At 36.1% G+C, this 23,508-nt stretch overlaps 2 protein-coding genes across 4 annotated transcripts; both read left to right on the forward strand.

The window, feature by feature from the left end:
- The first annotated feature begins 2,940 nt into the window (after nucleotides 1-2,940).
- Nucleotides 2,941-11,932, forward strand: LOC141614105 (uncharacterized). 3 transcript variants are annotated; one of them, XM_074432861.1, is made up of 7 exons: nucleotides 2,941-3,122; nucleotides 4,153-4,819; nucleotides 5,750-7,004; nucleotides 7,244-8,131; nucleotides 8,213-9,534; nucleotides 9,934-10,374; nucleotides 10,626-11,932. In XM_074432861.1, exons 3-7 carry the CDS (start codon nucleotides 5,813-5,815, stop codon nucleotides 11,811-11,813), a joined length of 5,031 nt encoding a protein of 1,676 aa, XP_074288962.1. In that variant the 5' UTR covers nucleotides 2,941-3,122; nucleotides 4,153-4,819; nucleotides 5,750-5,812; the 3' UTR covers nucleotides 11,814-11,932. The 3 variants fall into 3 exon arrangements, with proteins under 3 accessions (XP_074288962.1, XP_074288967.1, XP_074288971.1); XM_074432866.1 differs by having other exon boundaries at nucleotides 5,789-7,004; XM_074432870.1 differs by having other exon boundaries at nucleotides 4,153-4,314; nucleotides 4,383-7,004.
- Nucleotides 11,933-22,501: 10,569 nt separating this feature from the next.
- Nucleotides 22,502-23,197, forward strand: LOC141589919 (uncharacterized). The gene is made up of 2 exons (XM_074410540.1): nucleotides 22,502-22,850; nucleotides 22,953-23,197. Exons 1-2 carry the CDS (start codon nucleotides 22,502-22,504, stop codon nucleotides 23,195-23,197), a joined length of 594 nt encoding a protein of 197 aa, XP_074266641.1.
- The last annotated feature ends 311 nt before the right edge of the window (nucleotides 23,198-23,508 follow it).

The raw sequence follows: 23,508 nt of genomic DNA on the forward strand, positions 1-23,508 counted from the left end.
TAATGATAAATTCCGGTCCAACCGATCCGGCCCGGTCTTGGACCGAAATTTTTCAGGACCGGTCCTGAACCTGAATTTTTATGATCCGATCCGGTTCTGATTCATGATTTTTGTCGAATCCGATTTCGGCCGGTCCGATTTTGGACCGTGCCCAGCCCTAACCGTCCATGTAATTGGGGAATCTCCCATTAGCCAAACATGTATGGGTTAGATTAGGAAAAGTTGTTGGGCTTGACAATTTTGTAAACAATAGTTTGAAAGTGTGTATGTGAATCCACTAAAACTTTGCTATCACAAAACTAGTGGACTTGAAAACTAAGAAAAAAAAAGAGGTACGTGACGGTCATGTTAAATATAATCGACACTTTTATTAATTATCATCGACAATTAACATATCTCTTCAATGTTGGCCCCCATTAACACCCCCCCCCCCCCCCTCTCTCTCTAAAAAAAAAAAAAAAACACGGTCTTTCGGAAAAAAATCGTAATTTTATTTACGAACTTTTCGATTAAAACGGTTTTAAACATACGGTAACAACGATCAAGTTACTAACAATGTTCAATAGATATGTTTATGTTTCAAGTTTATGATTTGACGAACGGATTAGCGATTATCGATCCCCGCGCCCAAAACTAATTTAAGACGGAAATTAATAATTTTTTTTTAAAAAAAAATATGTCGAAAAAGGGCCTGGATGAAGAAATTTTTCGTCCAGACGGAAAATTTCTTCGTCCAGACTCCAGACTTAGCTCCAGACGAAAAATATTTTCGTCCGAATTTTTTTTTTCCGAACGAAAATATTTGTTGTCTGGACGAAAATATTTTCCCTAGGTCTGGACGAAATTTTTTTTTTTGTCTGGACCTAGGTCTTGACGAAAAATTTCTTCGTTTGGACGAAAATGTTTTTCGTCCGGATTTTTTTTTTTTGAAAAAAAAATTCATTTTCCGACTTAGATTAATTTTTGGCGCGGTAATCGTTAATTGCTAATCCGTTCTAACAATAATGATTCTATACTAAACCACCTAAAACTACTAACTAATTACAAATTTTTAAAAAATTAAACTAGTTTAGATTATTGTCGATTCCTTGAATTTGGTGGCGGAATTGAAGCGGTGGTGACGGAAATGTCGTACTTGAAAAAAGATATTAAAATATGGAAGGTTTAAAGTGAGGGGTAGATTATGAAAGTCGTTAAAAAATGTCGACGATAATTAGCTAGTAAAATATCGACAATGTTTAGCAGGTTGGTTACGAAAATAACGAAACCCACATGACCCAATAAATAACCTCCATGAAAATAATGAAAATTTACTAGATAGACTCACGAGTATACAAGGTAACCTGCAAAACTTTGCAAGACTGCAAGCCACATATATCAGATCAACCATCCGACGGTGAAAGATTCGAAATCTACAAGACATAGTGTAACACAATTCCATAAATAACCTTCACAAGATTGCTCTCGAAAAAGTTAAAACTCTCTAAGAGTTTCATCAAAGTTTTAACCACTAAATTTCGTGTAAGTAGTAGAGACGTATTAATATATCGATACTAAAATCATTAATCGTCAATATTTTATAGGTAGATATTAATAAATGCAATTAGTCTTGCTGAAGACGGGTCAGAGCAAGTGACGGATAATGCCACTCACAAAACGGATAGGGGGAACAAGGTGGGGCACCCCCATGTGCTTCCCTCTCTCCTCTATTTGGGTCATTTGTGAGGGAAAATGGTATTCGTCACTTCAAAGTGACGGATACGTGCCGTCACAAATGAGATTTTGTGTAATAAATAAGTGTTTTGATCTTTAGCTATATGTTTTTAGCACATAGAAAATTATATTCAGTGAGAATGCTAACAACATTGAATAAAACTCATAATTTTTAAAATAAAACTTATAAACTTTATTATAATGCATCAAATGTATAATCATGATCGAAATGGGATGTGAGTATGCTCGTCTTAGGAGAGGAACCGATAGGCGATAGCTAATCAATTAATTTATTTCTTCAAGTTTTGAGCAAGATTTGTTAGAACGCACATACTGGGCCGCGCCCACCGTAAAGGAGAGAGTGTCCAGTTTACAAGTCTAAGGAGATTATATCCCAAAAATCAATTGACAATGACTAAATCTTGGGCCCTCCATCAGAGATCACACATGGGCCTGGGCCGCACCCACCGAGGAGGACAAAGTCTGCACTTTACAAGTCTAAGGTGGTTCCATCCCAAAACCAATTGACAATAGGTGGAGTAGTCCTCTGGATCATAATTCGGTCCGGACCGGTCCGGAACCGGAATTAAAAATTCCGGACCGGTCTCGGGTCCACCATTTTCTAAGATTCCAGTTTTCGGTCAGGACCGGTTTGGACTGAAATTATTATTTTTTTCTTAAAAATATATTATAATCTGGTCCAACTGGTCCGATCCGGTCCAATAGACCGAAATTGGAAAAAGTGGGCATATTATGGCAAATTCCCGTCCATCCGGTCTTGGACCGGAATTTTTTCGATCCGGTCCCGGTACGGAATTTTTATAATCCAGTCCGGTCCCGGTCCATAATTTTTGTTGATTCCGGTTTTGGACCGGTGCCCATCCCTAGAGACCTACATGTAGGGTTAGGTACCGGTCCAAAATCGGACCGGAATCGACAAAAATTATGGACCGAAACCGGACCGGATCACAAAAATTCAGGTCGGGACTGAACATGAAAAATTCTGATCCAAGATCGGACCGGACCGGTTGGACCGAAATTTGTTATTACATGTCCACTTTTTCAAATTCCGTTTAAAAATAAAAAATGTAAATAACAATAATTTTGGACATTCCTGTCCAAACCAGTCCAGACCGGAAAATACCGGTATCGAGCCGAAAATCGAACAAAATAGTGGATCGAAGACCGGACCAGAATTTTTAATACCGGAATGATTCCGGTCCTCTAGATTCTTTCGGTCCGGACCAGATTATGCCCACCCCTATCTTTATGTGATTCTTCAGATTACTTCTGAAAAGCGGCATAAAGCACCGTGGATATTCAATTGATGGGCTTAACAGAAGCCTCCAACAATGGCGAAATCATACTGCTCGTAGCTTTTTAAGTCAACAATGGCGTCGTTAAAAAAGGTATGATTTGCAACGAAAATTATAGGGCTGTTGATTAACACAAAGTCAAATTAGCTCTCAGAAATTTGATTTGTTTGTCATTTACTATTGCAAATTTTTGTTTTACGAATTGAAGTTAGTTAAGAAGTGAATTTAGCTACGTTACTCCGACACTTTACTTAGTTTGCATGTCCACACGACACCTCGATGTTTCATTTTAGACCAAAAATTGAGAATTTTAGTCCAATGATTTCTGCTCTAAATTCAATTACATCAATAAACTGATTGATTATTAATTGAATACTTTTTTTTAATATACTTGTTATTCTCTCTGTCTCAATTATTTATTTAACTTTTTGATTAAAATACCTTTTCCAAAGAATATTAAAGTGTAAACAAATGAATGAGACGGAGGGCGTACTAGTTAAGCTATTGTTAATGGAGTACTATAGTTTATATTTTTACATCAATCAAAAATGAAGGAATGTGAAATCTTAGATAAACTTGATAGGGACAATAGGGTGAGATATGGCGGTGTGTTTTCATGGTTTTGCAATGACTGCATTTTGAACTCGATCATTGCACGGGCAACAAGATTACCTCAATGTCTTGAGGGCTTCCACAAAAAGACGGGGTAAAGGATCAAAATATGTAATCTCCCTCTTGTGTTAAGAGACTGTTTTTGGATGACCAATAATGAAAATTGTGTTGCAAACTGCGTTGAATGACCGCCAATTGACATAGAAACTAGAAAGAACAATGAGTGTTTTCGGCTTCATTGAGAGTTGAGACCTATTTATTCATTGTTGGAGGAAATCTGACCTCACTTCAGTCAACCTTAGTTTTGTCTAATTCATACTTAGAATTGCATATGTGCTTAACACAAGATCTTGAATTGTGGCTGTCCTCACTCCATTTTATTTTATTGGTCTTAGTTTTCGAAACAGGCCTTTCTTTTTTTCCTGAGTACTTATAAATTTGAATAGTTTATGAAATGTGTATTTTATGAAAGCATCACATTAGGTTGAATCTCATCTGATTCACTTGTTAGGGTTTGAGGATTACTGCTGCAGCTTGAAGTTCTTTGAATTTACGACTGTAAAGGAATGGAAGTAGTGATCCTGGATGACATGGAAGGGGATGGTGATTTTGTTAACGAGTTTCCTCGGCTCAAGCAAATCACACTAGGCGAAAATGTCAAATGAACTCCCAGGTTTGGATTCTCGTCCAGCAAAAATGCCATTTTACGCTTGCCATCACTTGAGTCAATTGAGATTACAGGATGCAGAGAATTCCGACAGTTCTGTTCAGGCCTCAGGGCCAATCATAGCTCCTACCTTGAAATCCAAGCGATTTCTCAATTGCTCTTTAGCAGAATGCATTTTTTCAAAAAATCCGAACGAAACTCTACAGTTGTCAGCTTTGGAGCACGTCCAGATTGAGGAGTGCTACTCTATGGTGTCATTCTTATTTGGACCTGCTAAAGCGCTCCGATTGAGAGGCGTTATACTTACTGCTTGCCTCAAACAAGAGTGTCTTTTCACGACATTGCCCGATAAAGACGACGTTCTTAAATTGCCGTATTTGGGGACTTTGCAAATTGATGATTTCCAGAATTTGCAGTCATTCATGTAACTTACAATGGGAAATTGGGAATATCTATTCATTGCTTCAGTTTTACAACTTGAACTAGTTTCTCCAAAGCAGGATGGATATCGGTAAGTAGCTAAAGTCTTTTATATCCATATTGTAATGACATAAGGTACACTGTTATGTGTAGAAGTATAACTATAAGTATATATGTGTAACGGCCTGATATGAGTTTTTGTAAATGTATTGTATCTTTGTGATGTTTTTTATATTCTTTATTCAGTTATTGTCAATCTCGATGTTCTGAGATCTGAATTATTAATCGCCAATATTTGTTTATCTATACCGACCCCTGGATGGCGACACTATCTTACCATACCCCTCTTGAAATGTTACGGAGTACTTGCTTGATCACACTAAGTCCAATATGATGTTGTGAACATAGAGTTAAGGTTTGTGTGATTTGGCAAGCAGTACATTAAATACCGACCTGTGGTGTTTGACAGTACCATCTCTGGTACAGATAGTGAAATGACATTTATGACAATGACTTAGTTTATCTAAAGATCTGAAGGATGAAGTGATGAACTGAAAATTAATAAGCAGTACTTTTAAATACTAAAGATCTGAAGGATGAAATGATGAACTGAAAATTAATAAGCAGTACTTTTAAATACCTAGTTGTGATGTTTAGAAGTACTTCTGTGGTGTAGATCGTGATACTCGCAACATTTAGTCGTGTCTGAACATGTCTCCTGCACCTACCAGGCTGATTGATTCTAAGTAAAGCTCTTAATGGTGAGAATGTTGTTTAGTAATTAGTTGTGAATTAAAATAAAACAAGTAGATTGTAATTTATGCAATTTAATAACTTTGTCAAATGTTAATTATGATTAGAGGTTGGCATTACCTGTGAGCTGGTTATGAGCTGTTGAGATTTGAGAATCACAAGTAAATCATAGCCAAAACTGGGCAACATTTCAGTTGATAGAACTTCGGAAACTAATTGATTTCATTTTTTCAATTCTTACTTCTGATTGCATCTTTTTTGCTTTCAGTATCTGCATGTTGTTTGTTCATTTGTTGGTTATTCTTAGGAGGCACTCTTAAAGAAAGGGGAAATGACGGGGGAGTCGGGAATTATCTTGGAAATCGTGAAGCCTATAAATTCCTTTGTGTTTGGTTCAGTGACAGAGTACTTGGGTTACATTAGAAGTTGGGAGGAAAATCTGGAGTCACTTCGTAAAAATCTGAGTGATGTATGTAATAGGAAGGATGACATTAATAAGAAGGTGGAGGAGGGGAAGGACAAGCAGGAAGAAATTAGTAGAGAAGCTGCGAGTTGGCTTAAAGATGTCCGGATATTGTCCGAGAAGGAAGAGTTGAAAGGACTAATGTATAAGGATTTGGAGACAGCAAAATATGTGGTGAAAATGATGGGGAAGAAGCATTTGAAGAGACGTATAAGCAAGGAAAGGGAGATGCAGGAAGTGGTTGTCAAGGTGATGAGAAAGCTTAAGGAAGAGATGGAGCAGTCTGAGGAAGAGATGAGGAAGATGGCGGAATTGGATTATAAGCAGGTAGCTGAAGTGGTGGTGGAAGTCATGAAGGATTCTATTGAGGAGTTTAAGAAGCTTATGAAAGAGGACAAGAATATGGCAGTTATAGCCACGAGAACGTTGAATGATAGGGATTTAGATAAGCTTACAAAAGGCGATAAGGAGATGGAGGAGATTGTTAGGGAAGCCGGGAATGTAACTGATGATGAGGAATTGTGGCAGAACTATGAGGATGAGGAGTCCAATGCTCTGTTGGTTAATGTACCTATGGTGGGTGTCGATAAGAATCCAGTTAAAGAAACTGCAAGGAAGTTGTTTCTGAAGACACCTCTTGGGAAACTGATGGAGGATGCTAATTTCAAGAAGGCTGCGCCTGAGGCTGAGCTTGTAAAATCGCGGCTGGATGTCATTGATGGATTATTGATTAAGAGTCCAGAGTCAAAGAAAGAGATGGCCGACAATAACAAACAACACAGATCATGTTGTGGTTGTACCCTTTCTTGCTGTGACTACCACGGCCGCTATAAAATTAGTAAAGCAGCCAACCTTATGGCCAAACATATAAAAGATGACATTATTAGTAAATATCCGCGGGATTTTGTAACTATGCGTATAAGAACCGTAGATTTGAAGCCCATTCCTACACCGTTCTTGAAGGGCTTCGACTCTAGGACTAAACTCATGGATCAAATTTTGGAGAAGCTGAAAGATGGTCAAGTTGATGCAGTTGGCGTATTTGGCATGGGCGGCATAGGTACTTTTCATTTATCTTTGGTCTTCAGTTCACTTTTTTGGATTATTTATTGGCGGCCTTGTTTCATTGATTATTTACGTTTTTCTTTTAGGCCGTTTGACTTGGTGTTAATGTTACCTTTTTTTTTGCACATGTTTTTACCATATTTTTTTTTGTTTTTTTTGCATACATGGTTATAATAGTAATCCACTTTTCCAAATTTTTCATTCAAGGAGTATAATCCCACTTTGATATGACAGGCAAAACCACATTGGCGAAAGAAGTCAATAGACGAGCCAAAGACATATTCAGCTTAAAAGTGATGGTGGAAGTTTCAGACTCCCCTGACATTATGCGCATCCAAGCGGCGATTGCAGAGTTGATCGACCTACCTTTGCATGATGTTAAGAACGTAGCTCAAAGGGCTGTCAAATTGTATAACAGGCTAATCTCAGAGAAGGAGAAAAAAATACTTGTAATCTTGGACAATGTTTGGAACATGCTCAACTTGGATGAAATTGGGATTCCTCGAAGTTGCAAGCTATTATTGACAACTAGAGAAAGAGAGGTGTGTAGAGTCATGGGTGTACGAGATATCAACATACTTGAGGTGGGTGTGATGGATACTAATGAATCTAAAGAGCTCTTCAAAAGTCAGGCAGGGAACAAAGTTGATGTCGGAGAATATAAGAATATCGTTGAGAGATTGTTGAGCAATTGCGGAGGCTTACCTCTTGCAATTGTTGCAACCGCCAATTCTCTAAAGGATAAAGGTTTGACAAGCTGGGAAAAGTTTGCAGATGACATGGAAAAACCTATTTCAAGTCAAGTTAATAGTGATTATCGTCAAATCTACTCAATCCTGCATACAAGTTACAAGTTTATCGAGGTTGATGAGAAAAGGATATTCTTCTTACTTGCCTGCTTATCTCCCCTTGGCTCAAGAGTATGCGTTAGAAATTTGTTGCGGTATGGCATTGGGTTAAATATGTTTCAGTATGTGAACAAACTTTGTGAAGCTATAGAACAAGCCGATAAATGGTCCAGTGAACTTGTGTTATCGTCAATGTTGCTAGAAGGTGATGCCGAAGGGTATGTTAAGATTCATGATATTGTGAGGGCCTTTGGAATTTCATTTGCCGCAAAAGGTGTGTATAAAACATTATATAGTGATTGATTTAGTCATATTCACCAGAGTGTTTAAACTTTATGTGCTGTTTTACTTGCAGAGGAGGGGCACAAGATCATGGTGGAAGCCATACCCCGCTGGCTGGACAATGTGACTTTTAAACTGTACACCGCCATGTCATTGATGTCTCGGAATGAATATACCCGTCTTAATGGAGTAGAAGCTGGCAAGCTTCAAATTTTGAAACTGAGAGGTGATTTAACCCCAAATTTTACTGATTCTTTCTTTGAAGGGATGGTGAATCTGGAAGTTTTAAGTCTGTCAGACATTAACTTTCAACCGAGTTTACCTGAATCAATAGGGAAATTGAAAAGGCTGAAGACCTTGTGTATGGAGAGCTGCAAGTTGGGAGATATTAAGCAAGTTGGTGAGTTGGTTAACCTCCTTGTTCTTAGTTTGCGCGTATCATTTGTTAACGAGTTACCTAATGAAATTAAGGAATTATGTGAACTTCGGTTGCTAGATTTGAGTGGATGCACGAGTAGTAAGGCGCCACTTATTCCCGGTGGCATCTTAGGTAGCCTCTCCAAATTGGAAGGATTGTACTTGTTAAATCATAGGCAGACGGTCTTTGAAAAAAAATCTGACAAAGAAGGAACGAGTAGTTATGTGAATTACAGGCTGCCTTATTTGAATGTACTTGAAATAAAAGTAGACAAGATAGAACATCTGCTAATTGAAGCCTTATATCTCCAAAATCTGGATAAATTCCGAGTCTTTGTTGGGAAGGAATGGGCAACAACTGAAGAGAGGCACAAACAATGTAGTCGTGTCTTAGAGTACAAAGACATCTGCGAGGATGGAGTCTTGGAAAATAGCTGTCTCAATGTATTGCTAAAGAAAGCTGATTGCGTAGGATTAGACAAATGCAAAAAATTTGAGAATCTTGTCCCGGAGTTGGACCAAGAGGGGTTTCGAGACTTGAGCTCTCTTTATGTTCATAGTTGTGGTGCAGTCAAGTGTATAGTCAAGGGACGTGGGACAAATGATTTGATAGCATTTCCGCGTTTGCAATCACTGGAGCTTTCTGATTTGGGGGAATTGAAGATGGTGTGTGACGGAACACCTCCACCAGGAATGTTTTCTAACCTTCAAACCCTCAAACTTGGTTATGTAGATAAGCTAACTTATGTACTACCTCTTGCTCTTCTTCCACCTAATTTGAAACTGATAGATGTGTCTTGCTGCGACTTGCTGAAATTTATGTTTATCGAAGATGAAGAAACACATGTCGTTGATCTGCCATCTCTAGAATCATTAACTTTGCGTTTTGTGTCTAATTTCTTGAGCTTGGTGGGGCCAAAAACGTTCTCCGACACTAGTGATGATTTACAAGGGTATCAAAATTTCTTTGATAAGAAGGTATTCTTACTTTCTTCTCTCTTATACAGCTGCACTAACTTTTTATTTTTTGACAATTAATGTTCAATACTTCATGACTATGGTGAACCATTACTTCTCATTTGTTACATTTAGGGTAATAAACCAAGGTCTTCCGAATGAATTCTGAATGTGTTTTTTCTTTACTCCAAGCGTACTGTAGAAATCCTAAAATACGAGTTGTCCTGCATTGGAAACGGAAGCAGGTTAAGTAGGTTTGTCGGTTTGATACTTGATGTCTTACACAAATTATGTTTTCATGCTGTCAAGTGTCAACTCGTCATTGACACTCTTTGAAATTGAGGGGATTCATAAATTATAAAGAATAATGTAGGGGAAATTTAGAAGCAATTTTAACATGAATTTTTTAAAATGTTGCAGATTATATGTCCATCCCTGAAGCTGCTTACATTAGAAAACTGTTACAATGTTGAAAAGCTGTGGAGCAAGGAAATTTTCATTTCTGGCTTCCAGAATTTAAAGGATATAAAGATAGAGGGGTGTAAGAAGCTGTTAAGTGTAGGGCCGTCCTCTCTATTCTCTGTCTTTGTGCAGTTAGAAACTTTAAGAATAATAAGGTGTTTGAGAATGCGAGAAGTCATAACGATTGATGAAACCGAGGGGTCAGAAAGAGGTGAACCAGTTATCAGATTTCCTCAGTTGAAGTATTTGGAGCTAGGTGACTTGGGCGATCTCCAGAGTTTCTGTGGGGGAGGATCCAAACTTGAGTTTCCAAAATTAAAAAAGCTGCTATTGTTCCTAATCGGGCAGACGAGTCGGTTAGCCAAGCTAGAAGATTCATCTGACTTATTCCATGAAAAGGTAAGTTATGGAGGGGCATTGCATATTTGCATATAATTAAACCAGGGAAGACTAACCTAATCAGAATGACTTGACCAGTGGACCCATACCTGAACAAGCAAATTTGAGTATGATTTGAGACTTAAATTGATGTATCTGAACTGACCTGAAAAGGTCTGTACTTGTACAATTGTACCTTGAATGAATGACCAGTTTGTTGAGTTTACATAAAAGTAACTGAGATGTGTACTAATCCTCTTTGGTTAATGTAGACTGATTTTCCGTGTCTGGAAGAGCTGAGAAGTGTAAAAGATGAAGTTAGAGGACTATGGGACTGGCAAGCATTAAGAATGGAGAGAGGGAGAGTCGCATCAAGTCCTGCACCAATGTTAAGACAGCTGACGCTATGCGGCAAAGGAGGGTTGCAGCAGATTGGATCCCTAGTCTTCGAGAATCTCGTCTCACTAACACTCACCGAGCTCGGGAATGATGATGTTCTGTTCTCATCAAAGGAAGGGTATGAGTGGACAAATACTCAGCTGCCTAAGTTGGGAGAGTTAAAAGTTAAGAGGAGCAAGTCATTAAAAGAGTTTTTTCCTAGTGAGGCTTGCAATGAGTTGACGTCGTTCTGTGGGCAGCTCAGAACATTGGAGTTGTTTGAGTTGCCGGCATTGAATCTCGTTCCTCTGCATCTCTTCAAGGGTCTTACTTCCCTCATTTTAAATGAATTGAAGTGGAATTATGTCATTTCAGCTGACACCCTTTCGGAATCACTGCGACAGCTTCAGACCCTCTCAATTGAAGCCTGCGAGAAGATGGAAGCAGTTGTGATCAATGTGGGTTTGGTTATCGAGTTCCCTCGACTCAAAAAATTGCGACTGAACTATTTGAAGTCTCTTAAAAACGTGTTCTCCCCGTCAAAAAGTGAAGCCACCTTACGTCTTCCATCCCTTGAATCACTTGAAATTAACCTGTGTAAAAAACTGGAACCCTTTTGGTCAGGCTTCATTGTGGCTCCCAGATTAGAAAACATCAATGTAGCGGGTTGCGATAACATGCAGCATTTTTTGGTAGGAAATCGAGAGCATACAATTGAACTGCCGTCTTTGCAGAAGATGAACATCCATTCCTGCGTCAGAATGACATCGTTTTCATCCAGGCCTTTGGCTGTTCTGAAAGTAAGAGATGTACTGATTATCAAATGCAGCAGTATGCAGTGTTTTTTACCAGGTTACCCAAATCTTGGTAGTGATATACAATTACCATTCTTGGAGTTTCTGGATATTGACCGTTGTCCTAGACTCCATTCATTCTCGCTCGGACGTCTACTGGCACCCAAATTAACACGCATAATGTTTGTTGGGAAAGAGTATTCAGCCCTCCAGTTTGACGACTTGAACGACTTCATAAAGGAAATTCGCGAGTGTCCTCAAGTGAAGTGGCGCAATAACTTATTGTAAAACTGCCCAATGTAAAGATTTTATCAATTGATTATATTCAATTGTTAACAACTAACCTGTTTATTTTCTATTAATGTGTTGATTTTCTGATCAGTTGTAACTGAGGTGCATTACATTAATACAGTTGCTGCATGTATAAATAAATCAGAAGTAAATCTTATTCAGAAAAAAATCCGAAACCAATTACTAATCCATATTGTTCAGTAATCAAAAGTATTATCTTTAATTCTTTTTGACATACAATCAAACTATACCTTGGCATTCAAAAATGATAATCCAGACCCTGAGGGTGTGTTTGGATACCAAAAGTGGAGGAAAAGGGAGGGAGAATGAAAGATGAGTGTTAGGTTAATAATTTTCCTCCAAAACTTTTCTTTGTTGGAGGGAAAATAATTTAGCTTGGAGGAGGATTCATTTCCCCTCCCATCCAAACAAAAGCTCTATCATCCCTCCAAACCCCTTCCCACTCTTTCCTTCAAATCCTCTAATCCAAACACACCTGAGTTGTTCCATTCAAATGCAATTAATTTCATAAATCATACAATAAGAGGGGAAAAATAAATCTCACAAAGTCCGCCGTTATTTTCATTTAAATCTTCATTTAATCTTCATTTTTACAATCTAAACCCAATTCCCCTTTCAATTGTCGGTTGCCTGATTGTCCGAACAATTTCATTCCTCTACCCTTTGCCATTATTTTTATCTCATCAGTCATCAGACTCATCACCCATTGTTCCAAAAATCTACCAACAATAAGTTAACGTTTTTTTTATAATTAACTTTATTTTTGTGATTTTAATAGAATTACCCGTTTTTAAATTTATTTGTAGTCGGGCCCACAGGCCGGCCCACTTTCTTGATGTGGGTGGGTACAGACAGTGAAAATTGGCCCGCTTAACGAGCACATGTTGTGAAATGAGGCCCGTCAAACACTTTTTTAGCAATTAAGCTTGACCCGTATCCGGCCCAAGCCCTCTTTTGATGAGCTTTAACTCCCATACATAAATCAACCCAACACATACAAGAAATGGTCACATTACAAACTCATCATCAAAAATTCAAAATAGCAAAGTTACAAAAAAATTGCCACCAACAATGGTACGGGCAACAACTGTCGGCTTTTGAATTTTCCGCTTAAACTGTTTGCTATCTGGAAACATAGAAATAATGTGGTTTTTAGGGATGTTTCAGTATGTTCGAATGAGATTATTCGAAAGATTGATGTCCTCTCCAAGCAACAACATAATTTCATCTAAAGTACTACAAATTTTGGTCAATCTGCCTCACACGATAATTTCAGTTTTTTCTCTTTTTTTCCGCAACACATATCTTATTTCTTTTGGATGGAGGTCACCTTCAACAAGAGCCCCCCTCACGTGTTCTTTTATAGTTTACCTAAATGATCATATCATTCACAAGGTGCAGAGTTGCTTTTGCTCTTCCTGGCTTCAAATCAGCATTTTAGCTCTGATTGAGGCTATGTCTCATGCCTTTGCTTTCAGACTTCAAGACGTGCTTTTTCAAACCGACTGCATTCGTCTTCTTCGTTTCGTGCGTGATTCTATCAAGACTTGTATCCCATCAACCTTTCTAGTAGTGTTAATCGTATTAAGCTCTATCTTACTTGTAACTTTAGTTGGTATTTAAATGCTTTTGTGTAATTTCACTTTTATATATACTCCCTCCTTCCCGGTTAATTGTTGTCCTTTGTTTTTGGCACAAAAATCAAGGAAAGAGGAGGGTATTAATTACTAAACGACATGTAGACCAAATTGAGTGTGAATGATCAAATTGCGCATCAAGTGCATTCTTAAAATCGAAAGAACTAATTGACTGAAACCACCCTTGAATAGAACTAAAAATAACCTGGACAGAGGGAGTATAATATAGTACACACTTGTCTAAAAAAACAATGGTATGGGCTACTTATTACAAAACGGTAACAGTTGACTCGTAATTAAGATAAAAACGACACTAAAACAACCTATTTGACTCGACATTTGTTATTTTGTTGTACTATCACCAGTATAGATCCCGTGCGAATGCGGAGTATTTTAGATAAAGATATTAGAAAATTAACAACTATACCAGTGATATAACTCCATTTGAAATATAATCATAAAATTTACTATTAGTAATGTTTTGTATTAAGAGGTAGAAAATAGAAGGTTCAACACTATTAGTCCCGATAAGAATATAAGATTGCTTTTTTTACTGAAACTATTTTGTTAACTTTATTTTAAAAAATATTGTTGTTATATCATTATATCCACTAAATGCGTAATATAAACGTGAAATAATGACAATGTAATACAATCAGATAAGATATATGTTGTTAAAAATATACTTATGTACTTCGTATATGTTATATAAAAAAATTAAAAACTTTAACCAAAACTTAAAATATTAACATAATGTGAAGCAGAGATACATATTAAGTTAAAGTGAAAGAAAAATATATAATATATAATTTCTAAGTTTGTAGGTTTTAGAAGTAAAAATATCTATGAATACTATTAACTTGTAGTACATAAGTTTGTATCAAAAGACTGAATAATAGAATTATTTAGAAAGTGTTTGCTAAAAGAGATTTTCTAAAATGTGCCCTTAATAATAATCTAATTAGGGAAATATTGTTGAGAATATATCATCATAAATTAGAGTTGAAATTCATATTTACTATAATTAGTGATCTAATTTTGAAAATCTTTCCCTACTTAGCTTATTATCATGTGCCCTAAGGGCACATTTTAGAAAAAAAAACCCTGTTAAAGGGAAAAAGTGTGTATGACAATCATGTTTAGTTTTACAATAATAATACTTTCTTCGATTCTATATATTCTTCCCCTTTTCTCTTTACACAAAAAATAAGAAAGTGAATTTGGACTACACAAAACGCACCACCCCACATGCCATTTAATTTGGACCATACAAATCAATCTAAAAATGTAAATTGGGAAGAATAGCCGAATAAGAAAATACGTAAGAATATATAGAATAGGAGGGATATGGGAGAAAAACCGAATAAGAAAATATGGAAGAATATGTAGAATAGGAGGGAGTAGTAAAATATTTTATCACATCATACGTTTAATTAATGCAGTTTAATTTATGTAACAAAATCAGAATATCTATGCATGCAAATTGAAAAAATATTATACTCTTTTTAAATGGAATAGAGTTATTTATTCTTTGAAAATTGGGATAGTAGGGCCACTTGTAGATATGATATAATGAGAATTACTAATTATAGAATTATTTATTTAGGCGGAAAAATTATAGTAAGCTCTTATTCTTTTAGTACCAGTTTAGAACCCGTGAAAAGTTGCACGAGCGTGTATAGATTGTATTTATAAAATTTTTCGTAAATTCTTAGATTTGCCTCCCACTAATTTAGTGGGAGACATAATAGGGAAAAAAGAAATCCAGTGGGTCCTTCACCCCATCATGTAAGAGGTCTCTCAATAACGTTATTGAGAGACCGTCTCTCCGGAGTTTTTGTGTTACTATTACAACACTTCTATAACAGTATAATCTACATATTTAAATTGTAATATTAATTTTTTTTTTTTTAAATAACATTAGTATTAAGAGAGTATTAATTGTAAAAACATAGTTACACTCTTGTTGTATGTCATGCTTACACCCGTCGTATCTCATATCTTTGATTAGAGCATGCATATGCCGACATGTTTACACCTATGTTAAAGCATGTTAATAATTTCAAATATCGACAAATTTTACCATATAGGATAAGTTTTGAAATGTTTGCACAAAAATTAAAATTGAAATGAGGACAAAATAAAAAGTAGAATTACGAATTAAGGCAAAACAATATTAGTTAACGTATACACTTGAAAACTTGGGAAAGAACGCTTATGAGTTACACATTATGATATTTCTATAAATTATTTTCTATTTGATATACTAATCAGTATATGTAAATGACCATACTAAAACCTCTTTGAGCTTTTGAAATTATTTTACGACCCATTAATCACGAAACATATTTCGTCTCTATGTCCCATAACATTATTCGTGGCTCATATCTTTTGATGCACAAATTCAAAAATCATAAACTAAGTTGAATTTATTTTTTAGTTTCAAGGTATTCAATATTTGACTGATAGAAATTGGTACAAAATCAATTTGAAAATTAATTTGAGGTTCATTTTTGTTAACATGGTGGACTCATTTCATAGTCAATTTTAGTCGTGTACTCGCGTATGAGTTAGTAGATACTTCCTCTCATCCACTCCAAATGTAACATGGACCCACTTTCCACAAAAAGTGGGCCCATGTTACCTTTGGAGTGGATGAGAGCGAGTATAAATTTGATGATCATTGTGGGCCATTTGATAAGTGGGCTAATAGATTTTGGTAAAATTGTGTTTAGTATTTATGCGGGAAATTAAAAAAAGATATTTATGGTTTGTGTTTTATTATTTACAAGAAATAAGAAATTGATCAGTTTGATCAATGTAAGTAGAATGTAGACTGGTAAAAATGACCAATTTATTAGAAATAGTGAACATTTTGTGTAAAAATGATTGTTTTTTTAAATAGTCACCGTTAATAACAAAATAGTGGTAACTTTTAATATCAAAACCTAAATTTTTACTATAAAATTGTCACTTTTATGTGGTCCACCATATTAGGGTATCATATCATAGTATAATTTGTGATTGAGAATTAGGCCCTTGACACTCTAGAGTGTAGACTAAGACCCCTTATTCATGTTCGCTAATGTTAAATATACATCCTATCAAAACTCTCTAATGCATACCCTTTAATCATTTATTAATGTTTAAACAATGTCAACTTACTCATAATCAGATTTCATTCGTATAAATTACATTAACTAATAAAAAAAATTGAGGGAGATCAGAGATAGTCTCTAAATAAGTTGCATTAATATTGTCTCATTTATTCGTTTTCATGACTATTGTATAATTATATTGTTAATCATGACTTGAAACGGCTCTTTAACTTTGTATATAATCTTATAATAATAAGTGTACTCGTTTTATTTGTAACCATGATTTCACCTGTTTTATTGCCCGTGCTACTGTTTTGTATTATAATTATAAAATAAGCTCATAATAAATTTATTGTGAGACCTTCTCTAAAGACATTTATACAATGCTTCTGAAATCCAATTTGTTAGTTGTTAGATTATTCAATTTACTCGTGCAAGAAAAGGGGAGATGCTATAATAACATGATAATCGAAGATCGACAACAAAACATTAAGTTCATAGTAAACAAAAATTAATCAAGAAAATACTATGGCAATTGTTATTGTTTTATTAATTAGTATAGATAGTTAGATTGAAAGTTTTGAACACTTCAACATGACTGGGCACTTTAACCAGTATCTATTCACACCAGTTTAAAAACGTAAAAGGAATGATTTTGAGACTAACGATTATCTAAATTGCATGGTTAAACAATATTGTCTAATCAAGTAAAAACATGATGCTTGAAAATTTTCAATTCATGTCAAACAATTGTATATACTATATAAGATATGAAAATTATTTAAAAAAAACCACAAAATTCTAAAACTAATTATGATATTATGGAGACCTTAGAATATAGAGAAGTTAGTAAAAACAACAATAAAACATGGTGGTATAAATCTTATGCTAACAACATAAAAGAAATTTTATATATTGAGCTATTTAGTCAGTGGGCCTAAATTTAATTTATTGTGTAAATTCCGTCTCTCTCTCTAATCCTTCTCTCTTAAAAAACCCCTAAAAATCGTCCTATTGTTCCGTCGCCTCCACCTACCCTACATCACCATCCCTTCTTCCCCTACCTGATCGCCGGAGATGGGTCCACCCCATGTCATATTTCCGGCGATTCAGCGCTTCTTGTCCCTTGGTTTTTGTCCCTCTTGTTAGATCCCACTCTCTCGTCGGTTGTTTGAGCGGATCAGCCCGTGGCCCCTGCTTTGGATTCCATCGAAAATCCGGTGGCTCTCTCCGAGCAGGCTCGCATCAGCTCCTGTAAGGTTCTTTTGGCCTGCGTTCATGTTTGGTTTGTGTTTGTCGGCGGACGACCTGTCCCTCCGGTCCCTTGTCCTGTCACCGTTTTCGTTGCATATTGCCCAGGGATGATCCCTCCATTTCCCCCCACCCCACCGTTTCCGGTTTTTTCGTTTTGTTGTTTGTCGGTCCGTTTAACTCAGGGGTGATCCCTCCCCCATTCCCCCCCATCCCTGGTTCGGGTCTTTTGTTTTTTTTTTGTTGTCGATCCGGATGGTTTTTGATGGTTTTGTTTTGCTAGCTGCGTCCTGTGGTTTCCTATGCCACCTGGGTTTGTCAAGATCGCTTTTGTTTTGGTCTTGTTGCATGTATGACGGTGGTCTTGGGAGGTTTAGTTAGGTGATTGGGTTCTGTGGTTTCCTGTGCCACCTGGGTTTGTCAAGATCGTTTTTGTTTTGGTCTTGTTGCATGTATGACGGTGGTCCAGGGAGGTTTCGTTAGGTGATTGGGTGTCTTTGGTTTGGGCTGGCTCCGTTTTTTGTGAAGTCATGGCTGTCTCCGCCTCCGTTTTCGTTTGGAGTGAGATCTTGGGTGTGAGGGTTGCACTGTCGCGCCTGGTATGGGAAGTTTGGGATCTGGTGGTGTTTGTGGTTGTGTCGGATGCGGTGGTCTCCACTTTTTTGTAATGCTTAATCAATGTATGTGCCTTTCGTTTGTTCAAATAATAACCTTCTTTTGGCTGAGGGTGTCCTGTCCCTTAGCCATTGGGGGGATAGTTTGTCAGCTTATTAGGGAGTCAATAACAAAAAATGTAATTTTGCATTCGGCTGGTGTTGTGTCCATCTCTTTCCGGCCTTTTAAGATGGTTTTGGTTAGGGGTCTGTGCAGGTTGCTTACTTTATCGCTGGCTACATACTTTCTCGCTTTTCTAGGCTACGAGTTTCTTGTCTATAGGGATTGTCCTCTAAAGCGCAGGAGTTTTTGCTCCTTTGGAGGCAGATCTTGGTCTGCTTTCCACCTTTTCCTTCTACGTCCTAGTGGCGTAAGTGCACTTTGTGCTTTCTTGATGGTTCAAGCTTCTCGTTGGTCTTCAGATGCCGTTTTTCATAGCCAAGGGGATGAATCTCCAAGACACATTTTTGTGTCTTGTTGCAGGTATTTCTCCAAAGCTTTGTCTGTAAAGATGAGTAAAGGTATGATCGACCATTTGGCCAGCTCTAACCGTCCCTTCATGAATGATGGGGACGTTGAAGATGATCTTTGTGTGCAGTCAGTCCGTACGCCATCAACACTCTTATGTTAGCGGATGTAGCTACTTTGTTGTTTTAGCTTATGGTATTACTAAAATAAGTGCATTTGACCAAATGAGTCAAATGCCATCTGTATTAACCCTTTTTTTCGCTGTCAAAAAAAAAAGTTAGTGGGCCTATTTTTAAGGAATCCTAAAATCTATGTTAAATGTGGAGGTGAGGTTTTGGAGGGAAAAAAGTATGTTATGGTTGTTGTTTTATTATTTTATATAGATATATAGATATAGATAAGAGGGATTAGACCTGTCAAAACTCAACCCGACCCGAAAACCCGACACGCCCGACCCGTTTTTTTAGGGTTACAGACCCGTTTTTTTTACCCGTGACCCGTTTGACCCGAACCCGAAATGACCCGTTATTTTAGGGTCGAGACCCGACCCAAACGGGCCGACCCGTTGGGTCAAAGGTAAATCAAGAATTTTATTAAAATATTAATATTTATATATTATATTTGAAAAAATAGTTAAAAAAAAATCTTTTTTTTATTACTTAAAATTACAAAAACATATAAAAAGTTAATTTTATATAACTTTTATAATATTTAATAATAAAATAATTATTAAAAAAACTTTATTTTAATAATTATGTCAATATAATTAATGTAAACGTTGAATATGATTAAAATCATTACATATATTAAAGAAGACACTTAAATAGCTGATGTGGCACAAGGAAATTTCAGAAAACTCAATTTAGAGCTCTCCCATTAAAAGGGCAATATTGTCCATAAAGTTATATAATTTGAGTATTCGGTACAAAATAAAGGGCAAAATAGTCCATTACTTTACCACTATCCCCTAGACCATGCGTTACAACTCTGAACCAATATTTCATATTCCAAAAAGAAAGAAGCCTGCCTGACAAAGTCTCTCACACTTCTCAGTAATATCTCAACCTTTCACCATTATTATCTGAAGAAATCAAATTCACCATCATTCTAACATCCATCACTACTCTTATGGCGATATAGAAATATGGCGATATGGAAATATTCCGTTGTATATTGTATATATTGTGTGTATTATCTACCTAGTATAAAAGCTAGGTTTTTTCTTGGCTTTTCATTGGTTGATGGAATTGAACACTTTTTTTAGGTAGGGACCACCATAACCATTGTAACTATTTAATTACTCTCCCTCCTATGCTTTATTTTGTTTTGCATTTTTTTTTCTCTTTCTCTTTTTCAAAAGTGCACAACTGAGTTCATCGTACTTTGAGGAAAAAAATTCGAAAAATCGAAAAAAATATAAGTCACTTAATTAAATACAAATATATTAAAGAACACAAATTAGTAAGAAAAAAAATAAAAAAATATAATTCAGACTTGATCTTATTAAGATAAACTCATTAATTAACTGAATTAATAAATAAAGGGAAAATGCACGCGGTGCCCTTGAAGTTTCGAATTTTGCCTGAAATACCAAATTTTTTGTTCCGGAAAGCTTTAAGAGGCTATAACTCGTGTCTACGAGTTCAGAATGTGATAATTTTTTTTTTCAAATCGATTATCTTTTCGAGAACTACGATTTGAAAAAAAAAATTGTCGTATTTGGATCCCGTGGCTAGGAGTTTTTGTACGTCAAAGTTTTTTTTACCGAACAAACTTTGAGTGACCATATCTCTTGGTCACGAATTCCAAACTCGACAATTTTTTTTTTCAAGCCATAGTTCTCGAAAAGATAATCAATTTGAAAAAAAAATCGTCACTTTCTGAGCTCGAAAACACGAGTTATAGCCTCTTAAAGTTTTCCGGATAAAAAAATTGGGTATTTCAGGCAAAACATCAAAGTTCAAGGGCACCGCGTGCATTTTCGGATAAATAAAACTCAGAAACAACCTAATTTTTCTTTATAATCAAATTAGTAAGACATAATAAGAAAATATTAAATACCATATTTATTCAAACCTTAGTGAAATAATGTGAATGCAATGAGATAGAAATGAGGAAATAAAGTTTTAAAAAAATATATTTATTCGTTAAAATGACTGAAACTGAAAAAAAAAATTAAAAACTTGAAAATAAAGTAAGTTTCCAGAAATTTTTGAGATTTCAAATTAATGGTTAGAAAGAAAAAATTAATTGTTACGTTAAATAATAAAAAAATCAAAATTGTTTTGATAAAAAAATAAAAAAATTATTGAACCTGAAAAATATGGCCAAAAAAATTCACCTACGTTTTTTTTACAATTGAAATCGAAGAATACAAGAAAAATTTATGAAGGATTAGAGGGAGAGGGGGAGAGAGAGAGTAGAATTGCGAGATTAAGAGTTCAACTGGCGCACCAATAATCTTGAAGAGAAGAGGCTATAATGTTGAGGTGAGACGGAAGTGTAATGAGAAGCGGGTGAAATATAAGGCGGCAGGATTTTGGCAGTGGTAGGGTTATATATTTTACACTTTAAGGCAGCAAAATTTACGAAGAATGCGGGTACATGGAGATTGGAGGGTTATGAGTTACATGACTTATGAATATGGGAGGTTATGGGTCAAATAATTGAGTTTATAGTAATTTTATATTACTTAGAATAGATTAAAAGTAATGTTGACTAAGCCATGTATTAATTAACATTACTTTTAATCTATTCTAAATAATATAAAATTACTATTTGAACCATCTTCATGCAATTTGTATTTTATGTATTGTGTTAGGTTTGTTTCCGGTTAGACTCCCTTAAAATAAAAGTATCCCGCTTTAACATTAAAACGGGTAAGTACCCATCTCATTTTAGCATATAAGACAAATCTAAATCTTTTACTTTGACCGATTCTTATTACTTGACCCAGTAACCTTAAAACGGCGATACACGGGCTATAGATCGAACAATTTGGATTCCACGTGTATTATTATATGGATATTTCTGATATTGTTTTTTTATATTGATTTACATCAAGTCGCCTGTAAATGAGCTTAATCAATTCATTATGGTTGCATTTGGATTATGCAAGTCGGGTTAATTTAGATTACGTTAAACAGATTAACCATGTCAGGATAAAATACGGGTAAAAGTGAATAGGTGTCGAATAATAGTTAGAATACGGGTTAAAAATAGTATGCGACACATTTCGTTTACCAATTTTTACATTCTCTTAAATTAAAAATATGACTTATAATCAAAAAATTTAAATGTCATAATATAATACATAATCGTGGATTTTCTGACAATAAAATATATATTCAATAAGTTTTATCAATGTAGACCGTGCAATTTCTGCACGGGCATAAAACTAGTTTCTTTCTTATTTCTAGCTTAGTTTTGTCTTGGAGAATAAGGAACCATGTACTATATAAACATGGGTGTATATTGTATATCGATATATTGAATAAGAACATCAATCTTTCCCTAAATTTTACATGGTACCAGAGACCTAGGTTAAGAAAACAATATGACGAAAAACGGCGATACGTCTGGAGGCAATGGCAAGAAGCAAACTCCGGTGACAATCCCACAGTCATCACCATTGTTCCTCCACCAATCCGACAATCCAGGTATCATGATTACTCAAACTATATTCAATGGCGATAATTGTGATAATTGGGCAGATGCTGTTCGGATGGGGCTTGACTCGAAAAACAAGTTAGTTATAATTGATGGCAAGATAGCAGAACCGGCAATGGACCAAGGAGAGGAAGAAACGGTGGAGCATGTTGCGTGGTGTCAATGCATAGCCATGGTGAAGACATGGTTGAGAAACGTGATTGACCCAAAACTACATGCTAGCATAGCTTTCTCGGGTACTGTTGCAGAGATTTGGAATGAGTTGAAGGAAAGGTATGCGACCGGAAATGCACCGAGAGTCCATAAACTTAAATCAGAGTTGAATGAATTAAAATAAGGGAAGCTAACCATAGTTGAATACTACACCAAGCTAAAGGCAGTTTGGGACGAGTTGGCTAGCTACAGTCGAGTTCCCACATGCACGTGTGGAGCCGGGAAAGAGATTTTAAAAGAGAAAGAAGAGGAAAAGGTTCATCAATTTTTGATGGGTCTTGATGATGATGTCTACGGTGGGTTAGGTACCAATCTTCTAATGGAAGAACCAATTCCGACTTTAAGTCGGGTTTATGGTATTATGCTCTGAGAAGAAAGGCACAAAGCAATTATGCGTACAAAGGAAGAGAAGGTTGAAGACGGAGTTGCTTTTTCTATGAGAAATGGGCAATCCAGCAATCGTGGTGGTCGACCAAGGAATAGCAACGAGACAGAAGACCAGGAGGGTCGATGTACTTATTGCAAAAAGTGGGGCCGTGACGAGGATGATTGTTGGGAGAAGAATGGTTTACCAGCCCATATTGTTGCCAGAGGCAGAGGACGCGGACAGACTACTAGAGGCAGAGGAGCAGGTGGTTTCGGCCGTGGAGGAGGCAGGCAGCAATCATTGAAGGTAAATGC

Source organism: Silene latifolia, chromosome 1 (genome assembly GCF_048544455.1).
Source record: "Silene latifolia isolate original U9 population chromosome 1, ASM4854445v1, whole genome shotgun sequence".
Classification (NCBI taxonomy): Eukaryota; Viridiplantae; Streptophyta; class Magnoliopsida; order Caryophyllales; family Caryophyllaceae; genus Silene; species Silene latifolia.